Source organism: Phyllopteryx taeniolatus, chromosome 18 (assembly GCF_024500385.1).
Source record: "Phyllopteryx taeniolatus isolate TA_2022b chromosome 18, UOR_Ptae_1.2, whole genome shotgun sequence".
NCBI lineage: Eukaryota > Metazoa > Chordata > Actinopteri > Syngnathiformes > Syngnathidae > Phyllopteryx > Phyllopteryx taeniolatus.
This window is the reverse complement of record NC_084519.1, coordinates 13052844-13074329: the sequence shown is the minus strand read 5'-3', so window position 1 is coordinate 13074329 and position 21486 is coordinate 13052844. Positions and strand designations below refer to the sequence as shown.

At 41.6% G+C, this 21486-nt stretch overlaps 1 protein-coding gene across 12 annotated transcripts in view; it reads right to left on the bottom strand.

The window, feature by feature from the left end:
• Positions 1-18415, bottom strand: part of syne1a (spectrin repeat containing, nuclear envelope 1a) — a 139239-nt gene extending 120824 nt beyond the window's left edge. For 6 of the 12 annotated variants that reach the window (XM_061754102.1, XM_061754109.1, XM_061754103.1 and 3 more), the window contains exons 1-2: positions 4309-4653; positions 838-899 (exon numbers count right to left, since the gene is read on the bottom strand). In XM_061754102.1, coding sequence (XP_061610086.1) covers positions 838-899; positions 4309-4438 — 192 coding nt within the window. In that variant the 5' untranslated portion in view covers positions 4439-4653. Of the gene's footprint in view, positions 1-837; positions 900-4308; positions 4661-18223 lie in introns of those variants that run through there. The other 6 variants (XM_061754106.1, XM_061754114.1, XM_061754107.1 and 3 more) reach the window with 5 other exon arrangements.
• Positions 18416-21486: the final 3071 nt, after the last annotated feature.

The window sequence follows — 21486 nt, the reverse complement described above, 5'->3', positions numbered from 1 at the left end:
CACAGCTCTACTCAAAAATACCCCAAATCTGTATATAATAAATAAACCATGTGTTTACCTTTTGTCTCATTAAAAATTCAAGCAGTTTCTATATATATGGCTGCAGATAATTTTCCGCTGGCGCGATCCCGAACCGTGAGATTTCGTATTACGTCAAGGTTTATTCCCCACGGGGGGCTTTTCAAATGAATTTTCTGCACCGCGTCGCCACGGCTCAAGGTCTCCACAGCTGCCTGAGACAAATAGGAAAGAATACTTAATTGTATTGCAGTGTGACATATTTACCTTGTCCGCACATTTTTGACCCACTGCTCGAGCACTAAGCAGATAAATGTTGTATAATAAAACAATTACACACCCGTAAGAAAGCCCCCCTTAGTATGCGGTTGCATCAGGTGCAGATGCTGAGTGAGAGTTACAGTTTGTCCAAGCTTATTAAGATAGAAACTCCTATCCAGAAGCATCTAAATTGGTAAGGAGAGGCGGTAGGTTATCGAGACTTAAATGACGGATGTTAGCTTGCAGGAACAAAGACGTCTACTGTGTTAATTGCTGTAATGTGAAAGTGGTAATTAGAATAAGCGTAAAAGCCTTGCTTGCAGCTAAACGAGAGTGAGAGAATGAAAACAACAAGAGGTGTGTGTCGGTGTGTGTGTGTGGTCTTAGCTGGTCCCATGACCGGCTCAGCAATGTGTTTTGAAAATGGAGCAAATGTCAGAGCGCACGGAGGACGGAAAAGAATGGCCAGTTGGATTGAAGTGGAGGAGGAAGGAGACGGCGGGGAGCGGCAACAATGCAGGCTGTGTGGCTCGCAGTGGGAATCAAATGCAATCTTACCTTGGCCAAGTGGGAGTTGATCCATTTGGTGAACGTCCTCTTCTGCACAGCCTCCTGCTCGTCTGAAAATCAGAACGCGCAGTGTCACCAATGGCCATAAACAAAAAGGAGATGGAAATACAATTTTCTATTGGTATCAATCACTTTTTTGTAGCTGTGGCGTCAAATCACACCTTTAAAGCAGGCGCAAACTTGACATTTAAATGGGAGTTTGGCACACCACCAAACAAAAATGTCACAAAAAGTATGCTGTGTTTAATGAAATCAAGATCATCGCTCATTTCTTATTATTATTTCCAGTTTGATTGATATACAGTGCCAAAGTTTTAAACGTGATTTTTAGTAAGGAAAATAGTAATAAAAGACTAATTAAGTTTGTCCATCATAATTAATTCATTGCAGCTCCTTCTGGTGGTGTGCGTGACTCAGACACCGGGGGGCAGTAAAATACTGTCATGCAGACACAAACGAAGAAGATTCACAACTAAGTGACTCGGTAACCGCGGTAATATTAGTCTTTTCGCAGAGGATCGTGAACATAGGCCTGTGAGTATTTTTATATCGTCTGGCTACATGTGTTGCTGCACCTTTGTGTTCAAATATCCACCGCTTAATGCATGATCACGCTATTTGTTAGCCCGTCATATGCGTTTCCCATTATGAGTTCGCATTAAGCTGACGGACTTCAAGGAAAAGTTCTGTGGTTGTTTTAAATATGGCCTCGAAATGTTTTCTATAAAAATATTTACTGGAATTTTGACTTTTCTACTGTCTTAGCATAGGTTGCTGGTAAGGCTAGACTTGCGTACAAATTTGCTCAAAATATTAGATTGTAAAATTAATCGCTGGGAGACAAAAAAAAAAGAATAAATATTGGTGGGAAAATATGCTTTATTCTATATTTTATGCCATTTTTAACTCATCGAACAATTATACAACAATTATCACAAAGATTATCAGTAAATTGTTAATTCTTTCATTTGTTTTCCCCTTTACCGTACAAAAAGTTCATTCATCCTTTCTATGTGCACATGTAAATACCTACAGCATATGGTTATACAAACAACATACATTCACACAAACAATAGTCAGAGCCTGCATGAGTCTAATGAAGTTTGAGTTGCTGACTCGTGCGACAATGTTTCTCGCATGCGCCACGCTGCAATATCCTTGAGATGTCATCAGCGTGAGGACGGGGAGTTCCTCCACTTTAATGAATGCTCTGACAAAATTTGATTAAACTCAAGTTGGTTAGTGGGTCACCGAGTACAGCGGGCAGTCAGGTGTGTGTGTGTGTGTGTGTGTGTTTTTATAGTTTTTCATTCATAATACAGATGGGCAAAGCCAAACGAGCCAGTGAGTAGGTCTCTGCTGGATGAATTCCTCTCGATCTGATCAAAAATTGATATGTGGTAATATCGGAGGGGAAATGAGAATGATTTCAGCCACCTTAAAGAAAGAACACACATGACGGGGGGAACATTGGTGCCCGTGTGTGTGGCGCAGTCAGCCCGTGGGATGAGGTGACTTTGAGCTCCCATTGGCATGCATCCATTCAATATGTACAAAGGGAAAAAGGCAACGTCAGCAAGCAAGCTTGCGAGCGGCATTTTAACACACTTGATTAGCTTCTCAGGCAGCATTGGTCTGTATCATTAGTCTCATCAACGGCGGCCCGTCTCTTATCTTAATGAAATATCATTAAGGTCTGCTTTGTTGTCCTAGCGGCTGCGGTTGCTGTAGTAACAAAGCGTCTCTGCAAATTGGTGGAAGTGGATGTACAAACTCACGTTGGACATGTTGTCCACAAAATGGTTTGCCCCTGTGGGCAAACTAATCGATAAATATCAAGGGTATTTTCTTTAAAATGTCATTACATCTTGATAAAATTTAGGCTTAGTTTAACTGCTGTGGGTTCTGCAGACACACTCATATATACAAGGCCAAGGTAGACACCCCATGGAAATTAATGGTAATAAGAGACTGGAAAATTCTAATGACTGAAGTTTAACAATTCTGAAGATTTTTATGCTAAAGTTACTCAAAACCTTTTGTGTCCTTTTTTTTTACATGACACCCGAAAATAGTAGCCAGAACACAGACTGTTTAGTGAAGAAAAGGCTCACATTCAAAACTATAAAACTCCATCGTCAATTAGTGTGTTTTCAATGTTTGACTTCTTTTTGTTGACTGTACAAAAGAAGTGCCGCCGAGAGATACAAGTATCTTGACATTTTCAAGGTACGCGCTGTCGCTTATCCAATTAGTCTTGAGATAGGAGCAAAAATTTGAGATAGCAGTTCACTTCAGACCCCCACCGCTAGATGGCGGCAGCAAACTTCACAACATCCACCATCAATTCACATTGGTTTCCTTGCAGCGGAAGGACAATACCAGTTGGTGGCAGTAATTGGACCATTAAGCTGGTTTGCCAACTGCCAATAGACCCCACAGAAGAACAATGAAGGACAATACATTAGGTAAAGTCGTGTTTTGTATTCGCATTTTTCTTGGTTGCAGGTTATGTGGATGGCAAATGTTATACAGTACTTATACAGTTATACAGTACAGTACAGTACTATACAGTTGGGTGCAATTTTTTATATGAAACAATACATTAAAAACATAAATTTTGGTGTTTTTTTTGGGAGGGTGGGGTGGAACAGATTACTTGCATTTCCATTCATTTCAACAGGGAAAGACGATTTGAGATAAAGGTGTTTTAAGATATAAACACCGCCACGGAACAAATTCAACTCGTATTTCAAGGCACCACTGTACTACGACTTTATGTTATGACTTGTATAACATTTAACATGACAATCAACATCTAAACATCAGATGATATAGTGTTAGAGGAAATCCAATCAAATTTAAGATTAAAAGCTTTTTTTGTTTTTTGCATTTCATTTTTGCAACATACTCTTGCACAATCAAATCTGCGTCGCTACACACAAAATTGATATCGCATAATTGTGCATTTTTGGGGGTTCACTGCCTTGCTTAAGGGAACCTCCAACAGTATCCACGCTGAAAAGTGGCACCTCTCCAGCAACTCTTTCTAATTAACATATCTGTGTAGCCCACAGTGGCTCTTGAACCTGCTGCCCTGCCATCTCATAAGTCCTTACAGATTGGAGCTCCTGCTGCACCCCCCTTTAAATGTATGTGAATACAACCCACAGCTGAACAAATATCTTCCCCACGGGAAGACTTAAGAGCCACATTAACCCACAAACACTCACGCATACAGTTCCAGAAGTATTTGGACAGCGGTGATTTCTTTTTTTTTTTTTTTTTCTTCTTCTAGGATCTTGTCACCACAATGGATTTGAATTAATAAAGAAATGTGCTCACAATGTGAACAGACCAGCCAACATCAATTTAAGAGGTTTCATAAAAATACAGCACTTCATATTGAAGAATTACAGTAATCGTAAAGTCTTTTCTCTGGGACACACACACACTCACCACGGAGGTAGAGGTAGAAGCCTGTCACAAGGTTGAACGGTATGTTCTTTTTCGGGGAGGTGTCGCCCTCCACTCGTCTCGCCATGTCGTAGCCCGGACTGGGCCTCTCATGGGGTAGTCGGGAGGACATCCACCCCCAAAAAATAAGGGTGGCCTCACCTTGCCCTTGCTCCTGCCCTTGCTGTTAACTCTTCTGGGAGCCAGGAGCTCCTTTGAAACTGTTGCTTTGAGGCTGATTCTTTACCTAAATGTCCTCCTGTCCTGCAGTAAGAGTGTTTTTCCTGCCTGCTAAGCAGATCAGGAGTGTGGAAAAAGTGTGTGTGTGTGCAGTGCAGTGCCGGCTTGCCTCAGCATCAATCTTTCTTGCTTAGTGCCTCTCTCACACTCACAACACCTCAGCCCCTCCCTCCTCATTTCCCACTGTCGGTACCAAGCATGGCCTTCCCTCCACCGCACGGCCAATCAGAAGGCACGGGAAGGCGTGATGTCACGGCAGCGTTGAAGGGCACCGCTGAGCCGGATGGGATGCGCGCACACACACGCTGCTCACAATGGCAGCAAAAAGTGCAGGAATTCCCTCGCAACAAGAAGCCGTCGCTTGCTTTCTCGTCCACGCAGACGGCATGCGGTGCTCGCGGGCTGGCAGCTTGCTTGTGCACACAGCCTGCAGGGGAGCGCGCGAGCACCAGGACGCTTCTGCTGTCTGATTTTCCACTCAAGTCTGTCTTTCATCCGCTCCTCACATGCAGTGTTTTTCCTGGGGAGACCAGGCTAAGGAGAAACAAAAGAGCCACTTACAGAACAAAAGATACTGTATACATACTATACATGTATACATATACCGATACATACAGTGGAACCCTAAAGGCCCTAATTCAAGATTTAGAGGAGAAATGCATCTTTAAAGAAAAAAGTGTGACGTGACAGCCAGGGTGTGGACAGGGGCCTCGCGCTGGCATGGCCCCTTTAGAGCGCCTCGTTGTCACGACGTGGAAAAGCTCCGCAACGACCCACTGGGACTGGAGTCTATCCGAGCTGACTTTGGGTGAAAAGGCGTACTACACCCTGGACTAGTCGCCAGTCAATCACAGGGCGGATATAGATAAACAAGCATTCACACTCATATTCAAACCTACAGACAAGTAAGAGTCTTCCAAAAAACTACCATGCATGTTTTGGGAATGTGGGAGGAAACTTTTTCTAGTATTTGGGATGTAATATTGTCTCTATGGTCAGTATTGTCAGTAAACATGTGAAATATGAATTAAAATCGTCTAAGCATTACTTCTAGATGTTTTTCTGCCAAGAGGCCTGAAATCAGGTGATTGGAATTTCTTGAACTTATCTATGTCACTAGCGAAGATCTCCGCTTTCCCTTTCTGCTCCGAGCCAGCGCTGTCAATGTAACTAACGCGCGTGCTCTCACAAGTGGGTCTTCTACACAGAGGCAACCAATCAGAGGAAAGGGGGCGGTCTTAGCCAAATATGGACAAAGTGGATACAAAACTGGGTCAAACAGAAGTAGCTATGAGAGGGGCCTTTTCTGGACACTCATATGACAAAACCAAGGTGTTTTTTATATATGTACAGTTAGAGTATGTACAGTTTTTTGTTTTTTTTAATGTAGAGTCAATAAAGGTTTTACGATGTGACAATTTGACCCTGCAACCGATTATTTGCATTATTTCTGACATTTTGTCCAAATCTAAACAATTTACAGGTCAACTGTCAATTTTCTAGGTTGCATTCTAAAAAAAATTTAATAAAACAAAGTAACCACTGTACCTTCAACTAATCTCATCACCAACAGCAGCACTCTGATACCCATCATTTCTTTCAATGATCTCTTCAGTGACTTCTGCCTGACACTTACATCCTCTGACTTAGCTTGTGACCTCCCTGAGTATGTTACTCCCTTATTTGACCCACACCCACACTCACACACGCGCAAGCATTGTGATGCAATATCAAAGCATAAAAGCTCCTCTTTGATATCTCCCATTCAAGAGGCTGGAAAAGCAATATTCATGCAGGTCGCAGTGGGTCTTATATCAGACTTAAAGATGAAAGACCATTTATCACTTGTGTGATTTTTCCTCCTTTTGTTCTTTTGGGTGACCCCCCCAAGCTCACTCCTGCCCCCCACATGCAAGGCATTTTAATTATGAAAGTCATCAATAACCAGTAGCAGCTGTCATCTGCTATCTGTCGGCTGATTATCAGAACCTCTGCCGGTTTACACTGCCGCTGTCTTTTTTTTTTTTTTACCTCTCCCTCTATATGACATATTATTTATAGCATGTGTCCCTGTCCAGGTATTAGAGGAGAGAAAAGTATAGTTTATTAAACGGTCTTAATATTATGTTATTGTATTTCTAGTTTTCGAGCAAGTTCATTTTTGCACTGTAGTTGTGTAGATTTGCATTATTCCTACTACTTTGGTTGCCTTTTCGGGTTATTTTACTATTATCTGATATTTTATGTATACTGTATATTTATTTCATTATGTAACATCCATTTTCTTATCCTCATTAGGGTCTCTCGTGTCCTGGAGCCTATCCCAGCTGACTTTACCAAATATAGACAAGCATAGACAACCATTTACAATCTCACCTAAGCATAACTTAGTCTTCAGTGAACCTAACATGTATCTTTTTGGGAGAAAGCACCCGGAGAAAAACACGTGCAGGCACAGGGAGAACATGCAAACTCCACACAGGAAGACCTGAGCCCGGATTAGAACCCCCAACCTCAGAACTGTGTGGTGGATTTGTTAACCACTCACTCGCCTTTAACGTTTTTTTACAAAAAATTAAATAAAATCATGCTTAGGTTGATCAAAGGTCCATTTAAATAATACACACTACATAATACAGTATATATATGTAGTGTCTATACAGTATAATACACAAGCTACACTGGCTAATAAGCCTTCACATGTTGCTTCTGTTCAAGGCGACCAAGCAAGCGGTGATGGAATGTCACATGAGCACTGAGCCGTAAATGCGCTGTCCAGGGTGCTGAAGCCCCTTCGTGAGAGTGCGTGATTCATTCATTTGATGTGATCCTTATCCTTTACAAACCATACAACTAGAAAGGGCGAATCAACTAAACGGCTGCCTCTTAAAACGTTGCATATTTTGACAGAGAACGGTTCCAGTTCACAAGAATCTAGCAGACGGCCTCCCCGAAGAGATGAACTGATAAGAAAAACAACCTCGAGATAAAATCTGAACTAGGTCTTGGACTTGTTAGGCGTCACTGTGGGAGCAGAAAGAGAACTATGAGAAGGCATGCACACACATACACACACACACACACACACACACAATCACGTTCCCCTTCTAGTGTACTACATTGGAATAAACCAACAGAGGCCTGCAGGCTGCAGCCCTCTGGAGTGTTGTGCTGTTGTTCTAATGGGAGAAAAGTGGGGAGTAGGATTGAACCAGGTTAGAAGCTCAGCTGGTTTACTGGTTCTGGATCCCTAATGGACAGCCGGGCAAATAGTGGAGCCCTTCTCCGAGGTTGCGGGGGTTCAACGTGGGTCAGTGCAGTTCTGTCTGCAGGGTAACGAGGCTTCGTGAGGACTAGAGGAACAGCCTCTTTTCGGCTATTAAAAAGAAACACAAAAGGAATCCTAGAAGGGGGAATACTGTAGCTTCTGCTCACATTGTTATCATTCCACCCAGAGGATGTTTGGATTGGAATTCTTAGCAGCAAAAGCCTCTTATTCAATCTCATCAGGGGCACAGCGCCACCTAAAGGGCTTGCAATGCTTACAAAATAGGAGCACAAAGCAGAACAGGATAAATTATTTATATTTCTACAAAACTGGTTCCCTAGCCTTAAACCTAGTACATTGTCTTTTTTTCACAATTTGAAAAGGTTCCCAGGTGTTTCAATAACACGATGCTTTGGTGAAGATAAATCATTTCAAAACTTTTTCCACCATTGTGACCCATAACCTGTATGGTAAATGGTGTCAGGTGTGTGCTGACTCATTTAACATGAGTTTGAATGTGATTGATGAATTCTGAACACAGCTACATCTGCAGTTATAAGAGGGTGTGCACACTTGTGCAACCACATTATCTCAGATGTCGGCGCCATTTGTTTTCGAATATTCATTATTTAAAAGTGTATATTATTATACAATGCTATTTGTTAGCCCGTCTATAGCGTTTCGCATTATGTGTTAGCATTAAGCTAGCGGACATTTAAAAACATTCAAACAGCTACAACAAAGTGCTGTACATAAGATTGATTATAAAATACAATAAATAAATAAAAACAATAAATAAATAAATTATAAATATTGTGTTTTTGTTATTATATTGTACAGGTGCTGCCTTCACTTTAGCACTTTAGCATAAATTTAAGACGAAGCTGTGTGTTTGCTTAAATACACGACATGCATGAGTTAGTTTTACTCTACTGCACACGCTCACTTTTTGAAAAACTGTTTGCTATCTGCCAAACTGCACGCCTTAGGGAGGATAAAATAGTATAGTACGTATATGACATGCTGGTGTCCGGTGTCGTAGTATTGAGACACTGCTATCAATGCATCCCTACTTTTTATGACATTTTTCTTTTGTGGTGTGCCATGACATTTTTTTTTATTAACAAATGTAAAATATGTGACTCGGCTCTGTAAAAGCTGGAAAACACTGATCTACGGTCATGGTCGTGTAAAGTGACTCAGAGATGAAGCCGGTGTTGAATGGCTGTGGTCATAATCACAGTGGCAGAGTGTCACTAGAACAAAACAAAGCGACACAAGAGCCTCCGTGTGGTGCTAATGCATCTTCCTCTCCAGTGGAACATTAATGCCACGTGCCCATTAAAGCTATCACGCACTAAATGGGGAGCCGCGCACATGTTTGTTATCCACTGTACAAAGTGATTACACGGACTGTGGGGCATTTTTCAGCTCTCCGCTTGCCGTCTTTATGCTCGCCTCAACATTCCGGCTCTTCTCTTTCAACTCTACAATGTCTCATTTAAAAGAAAAAGGCTCTTCTCTGCGCTTCCTGCCGGAGCTCTTAAAGCACAAACTGTCATGGAAAAAAAAAAACTCAGCCCATTCAGTCGCAACACTCATCATCCCACTTCATTTGTGCCCCCAACATGGAATTGCAAGAGGAGGAAATCCAAAAGGAAGCCCATTAGCATGGCTAATTGCATTTCAGCAATCATCACACACACATTAAAGAGGGTGAGAAGAGTTGGGGCGGGGGGGGACATACACACAAGTAAAAGTGATTATTAAAACAAGAACCGGCATTCCCTTTTCACCAGCAGATGTGCTGAGAAGTCACTGAGAAATCATGTCCAAATGTTCATGAAATCCTGTCTAACGACCGAGTCATTTACCAAATTTTGACACCTGCAGCACACACATAGCTGTGAAAAATCATCATTTGAATCTACACAGAGCTGTGTCGCTGAAATAAAGCATGAGGATTCAGCACTGAGAGCATTAGGGACTCAATTTACTGGAGCTGTAAAAAAAAATATTTTGCGGCTCGTGTCGCTCTCTCTATGAATGTAATGGAGTGAGTGAGTGAGTGAGTGTGTGTGTGTGTGTGTGTCTGTGTGTGTGTGTGCGCGTGTGTGTGTGTGTGTGTGTGTGTGTGTGTGTGTGTGACTGGGTCAGACAGTCTAAGCTCTTTATCCAGGTTCAGCTAGTGGCCCAGCACACATTACAGGGACCACTAAGTAAGCGAAAGCACCGGCGAAAGCACCGGCGTCAGCAGCGTTAACTGAATCACTGCGGCCGCTGCGGTAAATTCGGTTACCATGAAAGAGATTTTCTTTTTTTTAAATAATTAAATCCAGCTACATCCAGTCATCTATGACACTGGAGCTGCCATTTGTCTTAGTAAAATGCATTAAAAATGACTTTCATATCCTAAACAAAGTGCTTTTTAGGGTTAAAATCCCAAATTCTGTACTGCATTTTCTATGTACTGAATCTTCATCTAGGTTTACTATAAAGAAATTTTGTAAAAACAATATATTTATTAATTACTGAGTGCTATTCAAGTTGTGTTTTTATCTACTTTTGTTTTGGAATGCATGAGAAATGAAACCTTTTTATTCCCTCTTTTAAAGTGAGTAGTTTTTACTTTATTTTTGTTGTATTTAGTTTGACTACACGACAATTAGAGAATGTGAAAACATTGCCTGTACAGTTAATTGTTTATGAGGGCGACAGTTTGACCCCAGAACAAACTATTTCACTTTCCATTATTATACTATGCACACAGGGTCCTCAGTTTACGACCAGACATACGACGACGTTTCAAGCTTATGAACTGCTCGCATCATAAGAATATGTGGTCACGTGACACAAGAAGTCACGCTCAGTTACGTTTCAACTTATGTACTGTACGTACGGGTTACGTCACCACCTCGGGAATGGAACTCCGAGGACACCCTTTAGTGACGGAAAATGTGCACCTGTTGCCAATTCCTAACCAAATACAATATGGAAAAAAGTAAGAAATCCCTGCAGAATTGTCAATTCATACCAACGAATCTTCATTGAGATGCAAATAAACTAAAGTGTTTGTCCTTTTCTGGAACCATCTATATGATTGTAGCACAAGCAGAGAAGCATTCGTTGCACAATCCATTTTTAATTTTGACGTCCTCTTACTTTTCTGTAGTTTAATTGTTTAATCTTGCAGTGGACACTAGTATTGTTTTATTTTTTTTAAAGCTGTAAAATCGATTGCTCCTTGACCTATTCACCAACCCTCAACAAAGCTTTTTTGTCGTTTTGATTAATCTTTCAAACTGTACGACTTTTAATTGTCAAAATTACAGCTGTGACAAAGTTATTTCCAAAAACAAATAATGGCCTAGGACCTTCGCACAGCACTGTAAAGTAATAGAATGAGTGATTTAAAGGTGGCTCCTGAAGACTAGGAATGACTTTCTCACTCACAAAGTCACGTCTGCCGGAATCGCAATGTTATCTGGCCAGCTCAGAGGTCAGGGCACCACCTCTATTTAAAAAACTTGCTCAATAGAACGCCAGTGGCCAAATTTTCTACCATCCAATCACACGGTGACAGTCAAAAAATAAAAAAAGGGGATGGAGGTGCCTGGGCGGGAAAGATAAGAGCGAGTGTGTGAGTCAAAGTATTAGGGAGAGAGGGGCTGAATGTGGGTCACGAGACGGGGTGTCCGGATGCTATCTTGCAAGCACATTGTGCCGTAACCTTTATCCAAACGATCTGGTGCCCCCATCTGACACGCAACGTCTCAGAGAGAAAAGAAATTCACGGGGGAACTGTATCACTCCATCAGTGTGGCCCCCGAGATGTCATTTTACCTCCTGGGGACAGATCAACGGCAACTTGCACCAAATTGTCTTCAGGAACCACACTTGGTGGAAATTGTGAAGTGCACTTACAAAAATTGCAAAATTACAGGATTTGTGATATACATTGTCCAATAATAAAGTTCACCAAAGTACAGTTGGTGACCCTAGGGTGCTCTAGCAGTGAGAGCTTGTCAGTCTCCTGAGGCTGTCAAATTACAACAAATTGTAGCTGAAAAAAGTACTACAATTACATATATATTGTTGCTTTAAGATAAATTCTCAGAAATTAGTCAGAAGGTGGCACTTACAATCGCCGGACTTGAGAGCACTTAGTCAAAGTGTCATGAGAAAATGGATTTTAATATATATTTGTTTATATTTTTTTTTTTTTACTGAATAGCAACAATTTGACATTTTGGGTGGATGTGACTTTTAGAGGAAGCTGACACCTTGTTCAGATTGTGTGCGTGTGTGTGTGTGTGTGTGTGTGTGTGTGCGTGTGGTGTCGCGAGTGACGCGTTCTTGTGACTCCAGCCTTGAAAGGCTGTCGGGCTCGGAAAGATTACGATCTGACAAGCAGCATGTCAGTGAGACACACCATTGGATTCCACACAATGGGATCACACATGCCAAAACAGAATGTGGATCAGACAAGGCCAATGAGCTTTTTAGTGGAGGTAAAAGGAATCCATGTTGATATCATGTTACTGCTTTAATACGGGATAGTGGAACCCCCAAAGTCAAACGTCCCAGGAGTTCAACCTTAACCTGTTTTGCTTTGTGTGGTTTTTGTGACGCCACCACAGAGGTGCACCATTGATGGCAAAAAAGGAAAGTGTAATGATAGAATAAGAACCCGACATGAGAATCATGCAATCATGCAATCAAGGAACCAGGCAAATGTTAACAAACAGTCAATGTATCACAAATGGGTCCTCGGTGTACGACGGATTTCCGTTCCTACGGTGTTGTATGTTAATTACTGCATCACTTGGCCCCAATGCAAGTGGACTGTAACGGTGAAAAATTATGAAATTAAAGCTTAGTTTCTGCACCTTTTATTTGTACTGATATGGGCATTTCATAAGCGGTTTTAGATATTTATAATCAGATAAAAAAGGTAAGACTTGATGTGGTTTGTTTCAAGTTGGTTTTTGACTTTGTCATAGTGACTTCACAAGCTTCCTCTTAAAACAACTGAGGGCCAAACAGGTTAAATTGGAAGTTATTTGCCACCAAAAATCACCAATTCAATGGCAATTAACCCACTACAGGGGGTCCTCGGTTTATGATGGCGTTCCGATCCTACAACCGCGACGCAACCTCAAGTCGGAACGCGCTGTGGTCTATCACTAACCAATGCTAACTTATTGGTTATGTCATAATTGCAGTATATATTTGTATGAAAAACACTTCTAGGCCATAAATATAATAAACAATCTAATAAAACAACTAAGTACTGGAACGCCAAGTAATTTTTTACTTTTAAATTTACATACAGTTGATCTAGTATCGAGCCTTGTGGAACACTATTTTTCTACTGTAACACCAGCAATGTTTACCATTCATGTAAAGTATAATGTAGAAATTTGTAGACCTAGTATAAAATCTTGTGGAAATAAAATGCTACAAGGTGACAATTTAAAAGAAAGGAAAGAAAAGGCAACGTGACAATCAGCGACATGGGTCTTATCACAGCACCACAGGTCCAAGGCTACATGGGTTCATTTGAATGTGCTGCCGACCTTGAAGCCTCACCGCGTATGTGTCGAACCGCTCGGCTAAACGCCTCACTCCCAGCAGAACAATCAAGGCCTAAAAGAGGCATCACAGACATTTTGGTTGTTTGTGTCGCCGCCTGCGTGTGAAGCCGTGTGGCGATAAATAGGCAATGTCCCGAAAACAACCGGGCCGGGCTAGCACGGCTCAAGGTGACCGTCTGCTCGCCCCTTCGATGGCTACGGCCGAAGCGTCGTATAGCCCCTGGCAACCGGATGGCACCCTGGCCGCGTGCCAATCGGTGGAGTCTGTGCCAGTTCCATCGGCAATCAGAGGCTTAAGAATTTGGCGGGGAGAGGCTTTCTTTCTCTGCCTCATTTTCTTGTTGTTATATTATAACTGCGCCCAGGGGGTTATGTTTTCATTGTTGTGTGTTAGCAGGATTATGCAAAAAGTAATACTTAACAAAACCTTACACAGGCTGGACATGAACAAAGGCAGAAATTTGAACTGTGGGTGTGGGTGAATTACTTCTTTTATAACCCTATTATCAGGCAAAAAAACTTAATTGGGGGTATAAAATGGGCCCGGCAGGAGCCCTCGGTGTGAGCCAATTGAAATACTGTACATGAATTCTATCGGCCAAACGGCAAAGGACAAACTACAAATGCATTGCCGTAGATAACCGCGATGTATCTGACTGGGCATTCTCCAATTGTTTAAGAGCCTTATATGTACTACACAAGCTATTCAACTATGGGTTTCTCTGAGTACGCCGGCCCCTTTTCACCTTCCAAAAACATGCATATTAAGTTTATTTAGGACTCTAAATTGTTCATAGCTGTGAATGTGATTGGGAATGGTTGTTTGTCAATATGTGGAATTGCAATGGACTGGAGACCAGTCCAGGGTGTATCCTGCGTCTCGCCCAAAGTCAGCTGGGATAGGCTCCAGCTCATCCGCAACCCTAATGAGGACAAGTGCTCCAGCAAATGCAAGAAGTAGGTATGAAGGTGTAAAATGTGGTGCTACTCAAAATTTTCTTTGTTTGGCCTTGGCAGAGGTCTTCTCCAAATCTTGCAGTGCTACTATTGTCATTGTTCTTGAAATAGCTTACAGATGTGCTCAGGCCTTTGCCCCGCCCCTCCTCCTCCTCCTCTGCCTTTTTGCCAGCAGCTCTCAACACTGCAGAATTTACGCAAACAGTCAATCTCCTTCACACAACAAGCCGCCACAGCCTGAATAGACCGAAAGACGTTCTTTACTAGCAGCTAAATTGGACTGGAGGAAACTTTATCTGCCTGATGGGCAGGCAGGCAGACATGACTTAGAGCTAGCGGCGGAAATTGAACGCCTCCACCACCCACGGGGAGAGAAAACAGGCGAGAAATTGAAAAAACGAGAAACGGTGGGTCTTTTTTTTTTCTTTCTCCCATGAACAAAAGACACACAAAACAGGCAAATTCCTCAGCATATGGAGGAGTTCAGGCTGGGAGGTGTTCAAAGTGGCCTCGCCGTTCTCTGCCATATGGTGTCACTAATTGCTGTGTTTCAGTGCAGAGAGGTACAGCAAAAGAGACAGTTGAAGGGAGAAAGCAGGCTCTGTGTGCATGTATGTGTGTGTGTGTTTGTGTGTGTGTGTAGAGGTGGGGGGGGAGGGCTCTAAAAATGGGACAAAAGTTTCGATTGTTTTCATGTTGCATAGCATAATTGTAAAACGCTTCCAGAATTAACACCTAGGGGAGTATATTGCTCATTTTATGCCAACTGCTGCTGATATGTGGAACACTGGCAAGACAGAACCCATCCACATTACTGGAGGAGGAACGTTTGGACATCTAAGCAGTCTTAAAGTGTGTTACATGACACAAAAGAACTCTCAGGTGATATGACATTTGACTGTGCAAGGTATCCCTAGCAACACATGTAATTAAAACAACATGACCTGATTTAAAAACAAAGGCATGACTCTGTTAACGGTGTCAAAGTGGGCATGCAAACATCAAATCGTGACACTAATGATGTGACATTATCGTTCTACTCCGTGCCTGCTAGGAACTGTTCCATGTTTGCATCTTTGATTTTAGATGGCGCGTCTTGATTGATGAGAAAATCATCACATCAAAAGATTCATTTCTATTACGTATCGTCACTGTCAGGCGAAAACCTAAAATTTGGTCCATTTTATATTTTTTCACAAGTCTTTACAATTGGTCAGTAGCTACGTGGGTCTGTTATTTTTTTTTTTACAAATTATTGACCAATTTACAGTTTTGAAAATGGCCTGCTCTCTTTGACACTGCAATATTTACAGCTCAGCAAACAGGCCATTTGTTTTGGTTCCGAAAAGTTGGAGATGCAAGGATTCTGCCCATCACCAGCGATATGCACATTGAACATACTGTACAACATTAGCCACAACTGCACAATCTAATGAGATCCAACATAAAAACTGTAGAAGAAAAATATCATTATGTTTTCTATTGACACTGTCACAGAGGTATATTTAACTATATAGTTACCCCACTTGATTGGAATCGTAAAGAACCGGTTCCCAGTAATTCGATTCCTAGTAACCTCACACGCTAGAACTGTATTTTGGTTCGGCGCTACCGTACGATATAACCCTCTATCGTTAATGTTCCTGAGTTTTTGTGTGACAAGAGTGACATTTTGCCATTCACTAACATTGAATGAAAAATGAGACACGGAACATCCAGCAGACATGAAAGTGCAGATGTACCTAATAAAGGGGCGGGTGAGTGTAGGCTATTAGTCTTAATATGTACCCTCATAGACACAATAACATAAAGTAATAACAGTCATGACATCACTGGAGGCATGACGGACATAAATTAAAAAGCCGTAAGACTTTGACATGTGTCTCTGAGCAAAGAGGCTAATTATGCAAGACATTTTTGCGAACAAGCCAAACTCATTGTGCTGAATTATTTACAATGTATGTAATTTATTGCCTTGAAGACTTTAAATGAGGATCCCATGTGGTTGAAGACTGTACTGTAAACAGACAGAAAAGACTTGATAAATTAGGGCGCATTTTGGTGAAGGGAGGAGGTGCTGTTACACGTCCACATAAATAATGCAACAGTTTCGCACCACTGCTATGCTGTGCGTGAGGCTGTTTCATTTGCACTTAGCATCTTAATCAAAGTATCTCCCTTGTCTTTGAAGACAACGGGAAGCGGAAAGCCCCTAAAATTAGAAGAAATCAATACGGGAGATGCAAAGTGTGCACCCGCACACGTCGGAACAGACATTCGTGGCTGCCGGTGCTGTTCGAAGCTCTGACACAGCACAACTGGCGCCTTACAAGCCCCATTGGGAGCCGCCATGTTGGATCTCAGCTCCTGCATCACCTGACTGCTCATTTTGCGTCATCAAATCTGATCGGACACATGGAGAGATTCTACTAAGCATTGGAGGCTCTCAAATAGATTCTCGTGAAGTAAAACAAAACAAAAAAGTATGATTCAAGCTAAACCAATTTTCTGTCAAAATATGCCTCAAAAGTCAAACAATACTTGGACTTCAAACAATCCCATCCATCCATTTTCTGAGCCGCTTCTCCTCACTAGGGTCGCGAGCGTGCTGGAGCCTATCCCAGCTGTCATCCGGCAGGAGGTAGGGTACACTCTGAACTAATTGCCAGCCAATCGCAGGGCACATACAAACAAACAACCATTCGCACTCACAGGCAATTTAGAGTCTCCAATTAATGCATGTTTTTGGGATGTGGGAGGAAACCGGAGTGCCCGGAGAAAACCCACGCAGGCACGGGGAGAACATGCAAACTCCACACAGGCGGGGCCGGGGATTGAACCCGGGTCCTCAGAACTGTGAGGCTGACGCTCTAACCAGTCGGCCACCGTGCCGCCTCAAACAATCCCATGCATGTATTTTACATGAATTCAAGCAATACCTGTAAAATGCCACTGGGTGACAGTATCACTGAGTTGTTACTTCTCTTTACACATGTATGACGTTAAAGGTGTTTTGAGCCCGAACAAACTTCATCACTTCACATGATTACAAATTGTGTTGAAATTACACTAACTTGGTAGTCAACAATCACAAAATGAACACGTGTTACACTTAGGAGATTCCATCATATCCGTGGGAATTCCAATATGTAACAATCAATCAAACAATCAAGAGTGCTAATTTCGTTAAGTCCAAAAGAAAATTTATTTTAGTCAAAAAATGATTTGGCCTATGATTTTATTAAAAGGTGACTATCATATTTCTTTCCATAATTACATTATATTTTTTTAAATAATTGTATTTTTTTTTCCAGTTACATTGTTATAGGTCACTTTTTAAGTTTTGAAATATGTGGTTTCGTTTGCTTATATTTTCAATATGCAGTGTTTGAGTTTAAATGTTCCTGCTATGAACATAAGATAAATTAATGTGACAACACATTGCAGTCCAATATATGAGTCAGGCTTCCACACAAGAGTAAAGGTGTGCACAATCTGTCATATACTCAATTTCAAATTCACAAACAGCCTTCATTTTTATCCGTTTTGCCATGATATCAGCCAAAAGTGTACAAAAGTTGACCTTCCACTGTAGCTGATGCAAAACTAAAGATAGTGACTGACTGTGAGTCAGGGTATGCCTGAATATCACCGCAAAATATTCAGTCCTCATGCCTAAAATAAAACGCATATTTGTCGATGAGCAACAACAACAAAAATCAGTGCAGAAAATGAGGTGCATTTCGAGTCAGCATCTTTGCTTTTCTGCTGTGTCACGGCAATGAAGCAGGTCACCTCCAAACGTGCCGCAAGTGGTGAGACAGAGGAGCGCTGTGAGTAAGCAATTAACGCCTACCTTGCAGCTTCTGCATCACATTGGCAATGTCACGAGAAGAGTCTCTGTAGCGGTGCAGTGACGCCATCTCTCTCGTCCTCCTCCTGGTGCCCGCGTCGTCTCTCAACTGGGCATCATCGCACTAACCGACATGCAGAAATGTTTTTTAGTTTTGTGTCAGGATGTTGTTTCTGTTCAGTTCATCCCTGTTGCAGAAACTCAAGACTCAGAGGAGCTCCTCCTCCTCCTGCTGCTGCTGCTGCTGCTGCTGATGATGATGTAAGTGTGGCAGGCAGGACCGCTTCCTGGTTGGCATGCGCTGCCATCTGCTGTCCAACCAAAGAGGATGTTGCTTGTTCCGTGCCATGAGGACCAATCAGGTGCCACGTAGCGTTGGCTGCATTTGGGTTCCACTGTAAGAAATGTATCCTTTTTTTTTAATGAGTGTTTAATTTGAACACAGCCAAAAATTATTCTCGACAAGCACTTTTGTAAATGGAAAAATAGATGGCTAGACGGATTAATACTTTTAATCTTGTAATAATCAGTTAATAATAATTATACAGTGATTCCCATGTTCATTGAAAGTGTTACATTCCAGACCCACCTGCAATAGGTGAAAGTTTGCAATATAGATAGACCATAGAAACACTTCCAAAAACACTTCCTACACAGCCTTACACCTCTAAAACAGATTAAACACATTAAAACTTATTAAACGACACTTTTTAAGCACATTTAAACAAACTTTGCAAGCATAAAATGCTCCGAAAATATGTAATAACAATAATATAGAAATTTAAAAAATATTTGCTTTATAGTTTAAGCCTTAAAATACCCCTCCGGCACACTGTAATCACATTAAAATGTATTTTAACACACTTTTAAAACACATTGAAAACCTATTTCAATATACATTAAAAAGTATGTTGACTAGAATAATCTGCGATATAGTGGGACCACGATAGGTGAGCAGCGATATAGCAGGGAATTCATGTACAGATTTTTCTATTATAAATCAGTACATTATTTCAGTGATTGTCTTGGAGAAATCACATGGTTTCACTACTTAACAGGGGACATATTATGGAAAACGTAACTTTGAATGGCTTGATTATAAATGGGTCTCTGGAGTGCCTTCCTGTTTAAACTGGAAGGCAAAAAAAAAAAAATTAATAGTTATCAATGGTTCCTTGTTTGGATCCTTTTAACATACATCAAATGTGTGAATTGTACATTGTGGGGACAACATGGACTAAAATGTAATAGTATTTGACTAAAAAAAAGTATTTGAAATTTGAGTTTTCATGGTACAGTAACAAGTGAAATGCATGTATGTGTATGTAAATAAAATGATGACAAATGTCATTCTGTTGGTTGGTTGTCATGGTGAAATGAGAAGTGATGTATTTGATTAGAGGGTGGATATACCACTGCAGCAGGGCCGGGCGCTTGAGTCCCTCATTCCTATGCAGCCTGGCTCAGGGTGACCTCTAGTGTAGCGACCCCTCAGGAGCAAGCAGATGCAGCCAAGGAGAAAGGAGTTGCCACTGCAGCAGAGGTGAAATCAAACAAAGGGTCAACGCAAGGAGTTTTACCTCCTGTGGCACACCAACATCACGCCGTTGTTTGCTTATCAAATAAACGCTTATGCAGAGCTAAGAGCGAGATGGCTGCTGTGTTAATCCCCCCCTCCTGCGTGCTCAGCAATTTGTGGACGCTTGTAAGAAAGTTGTGTGCTGAAATTGACTCGATGCCAAAGAGACAGATGCTGGCCTCAAACCGTATGAGAACTAATGGACTGCATTTGGGTGTACCTAATGTTGTGGCCAGCGAGTGTTTCTTTGACATGGTTATCGATATTATTGAGACTTTGGTTGATTATGTGAATTGATTGTTAATAAATCACACCTTGAATCAATTGAGGCAAAATGGAGTGCACTAATTGGCTGATCAATAACACACCAATAATCGGGCTGTATTTGAGCATTTTTTTTTCTTCCCTTCCGATTATCCGATGTTTCTAAAAGACTGTTGAGAGCTTCTATCCTGTGGTGTGGGTTGCGTTAAGACAAGTGTGACGCTGGGCAAACATTCAAGGCCGACGATCATAATTACTAAACCTGGTCAATATTTACGATGGCAAATCTTTGTATGTGTGGTCAACCTGGAGTTGGGCCTTGCCGGACACAAATAAAGGAGCACCTGGTTGTGTGGCGTGTTTGTGTCACAATAGAATTTACAAGGACAAAAGTAGTTACCGGACAAAAGTAGTTACCAGACAAGCTAAGTGTTAGCCTGGCTTGTTTTATTGTTTCTACTGTTACACTTTCTTCTTCCTTGTATTTTTTGGCAAGTCTGGATGCCCATGGTACAGTACTTGGTACTGCGACAGATATCATTATAATGGTGCACTGGCTGAGTTGGTCATCTTAAATACATCACACGCTATAAGACCAGGAAAAACACACTTGCTGATTTATTTATTTTTTACTCGTTATGTGTTTGATCAGGCGTCACGGTGGACGACTGGTTAGCACATCTGCCTCACAGTTATGAGGACCGGGGTTCAAATCCCGGCCTCGCCTGTGTGGAGTTTGCACGTTCTCCCCGTGCCTGCGTGGGTTTCCTCCCACATCCCCAAAACATGCATGGTAGGTTAATTGAATACTCTAAAATTGTCCGTAGGTGTGAATGTGAGTGCGAATGGTTGTTTGTTTCTATTGGCTGGCAACCAGTTTACCCCACCTCCTGCCCAAAGTTAGCTGGGATAGGCTCCAACACTACCGCGACCCGCTTGAGAATAAGCGGTTCAGAAAATGGATGGATGGATGTGTGTGATCGCCCACATTATACATATGGATTAAGATGTTTCAAATTGGTATTTGTACACGCAATGGCAGCGTTACTTTATTGATAATAATGTTAGACACCCTGGAGTTATATTACTAACAAAATAACAAGAGCTTTCTAATATTGTATATATAGGAAAGAATTGAATCATGAAACAAACTATAAGTGTATGCAGTATTTGATGGACTATTACACCAGCTACTGGATTGAAACAGAAGGATCAACACTGACTTTTCTTCTGCCTCATCTTGTGCCTCTAATTGGATTTGCCAGAAACCACAGTGCCTGATGAAAAACAACCTATCTGTGACAGAAGGTGTGATTTAAGAGGTGTCAATCCTCTCTTGCGCACTCGCAGGCACACTCATAGCGGGCTGGGCACACACTTTTTATTATTATTATTATTATTGCAAACTCACACTTACAGTTTC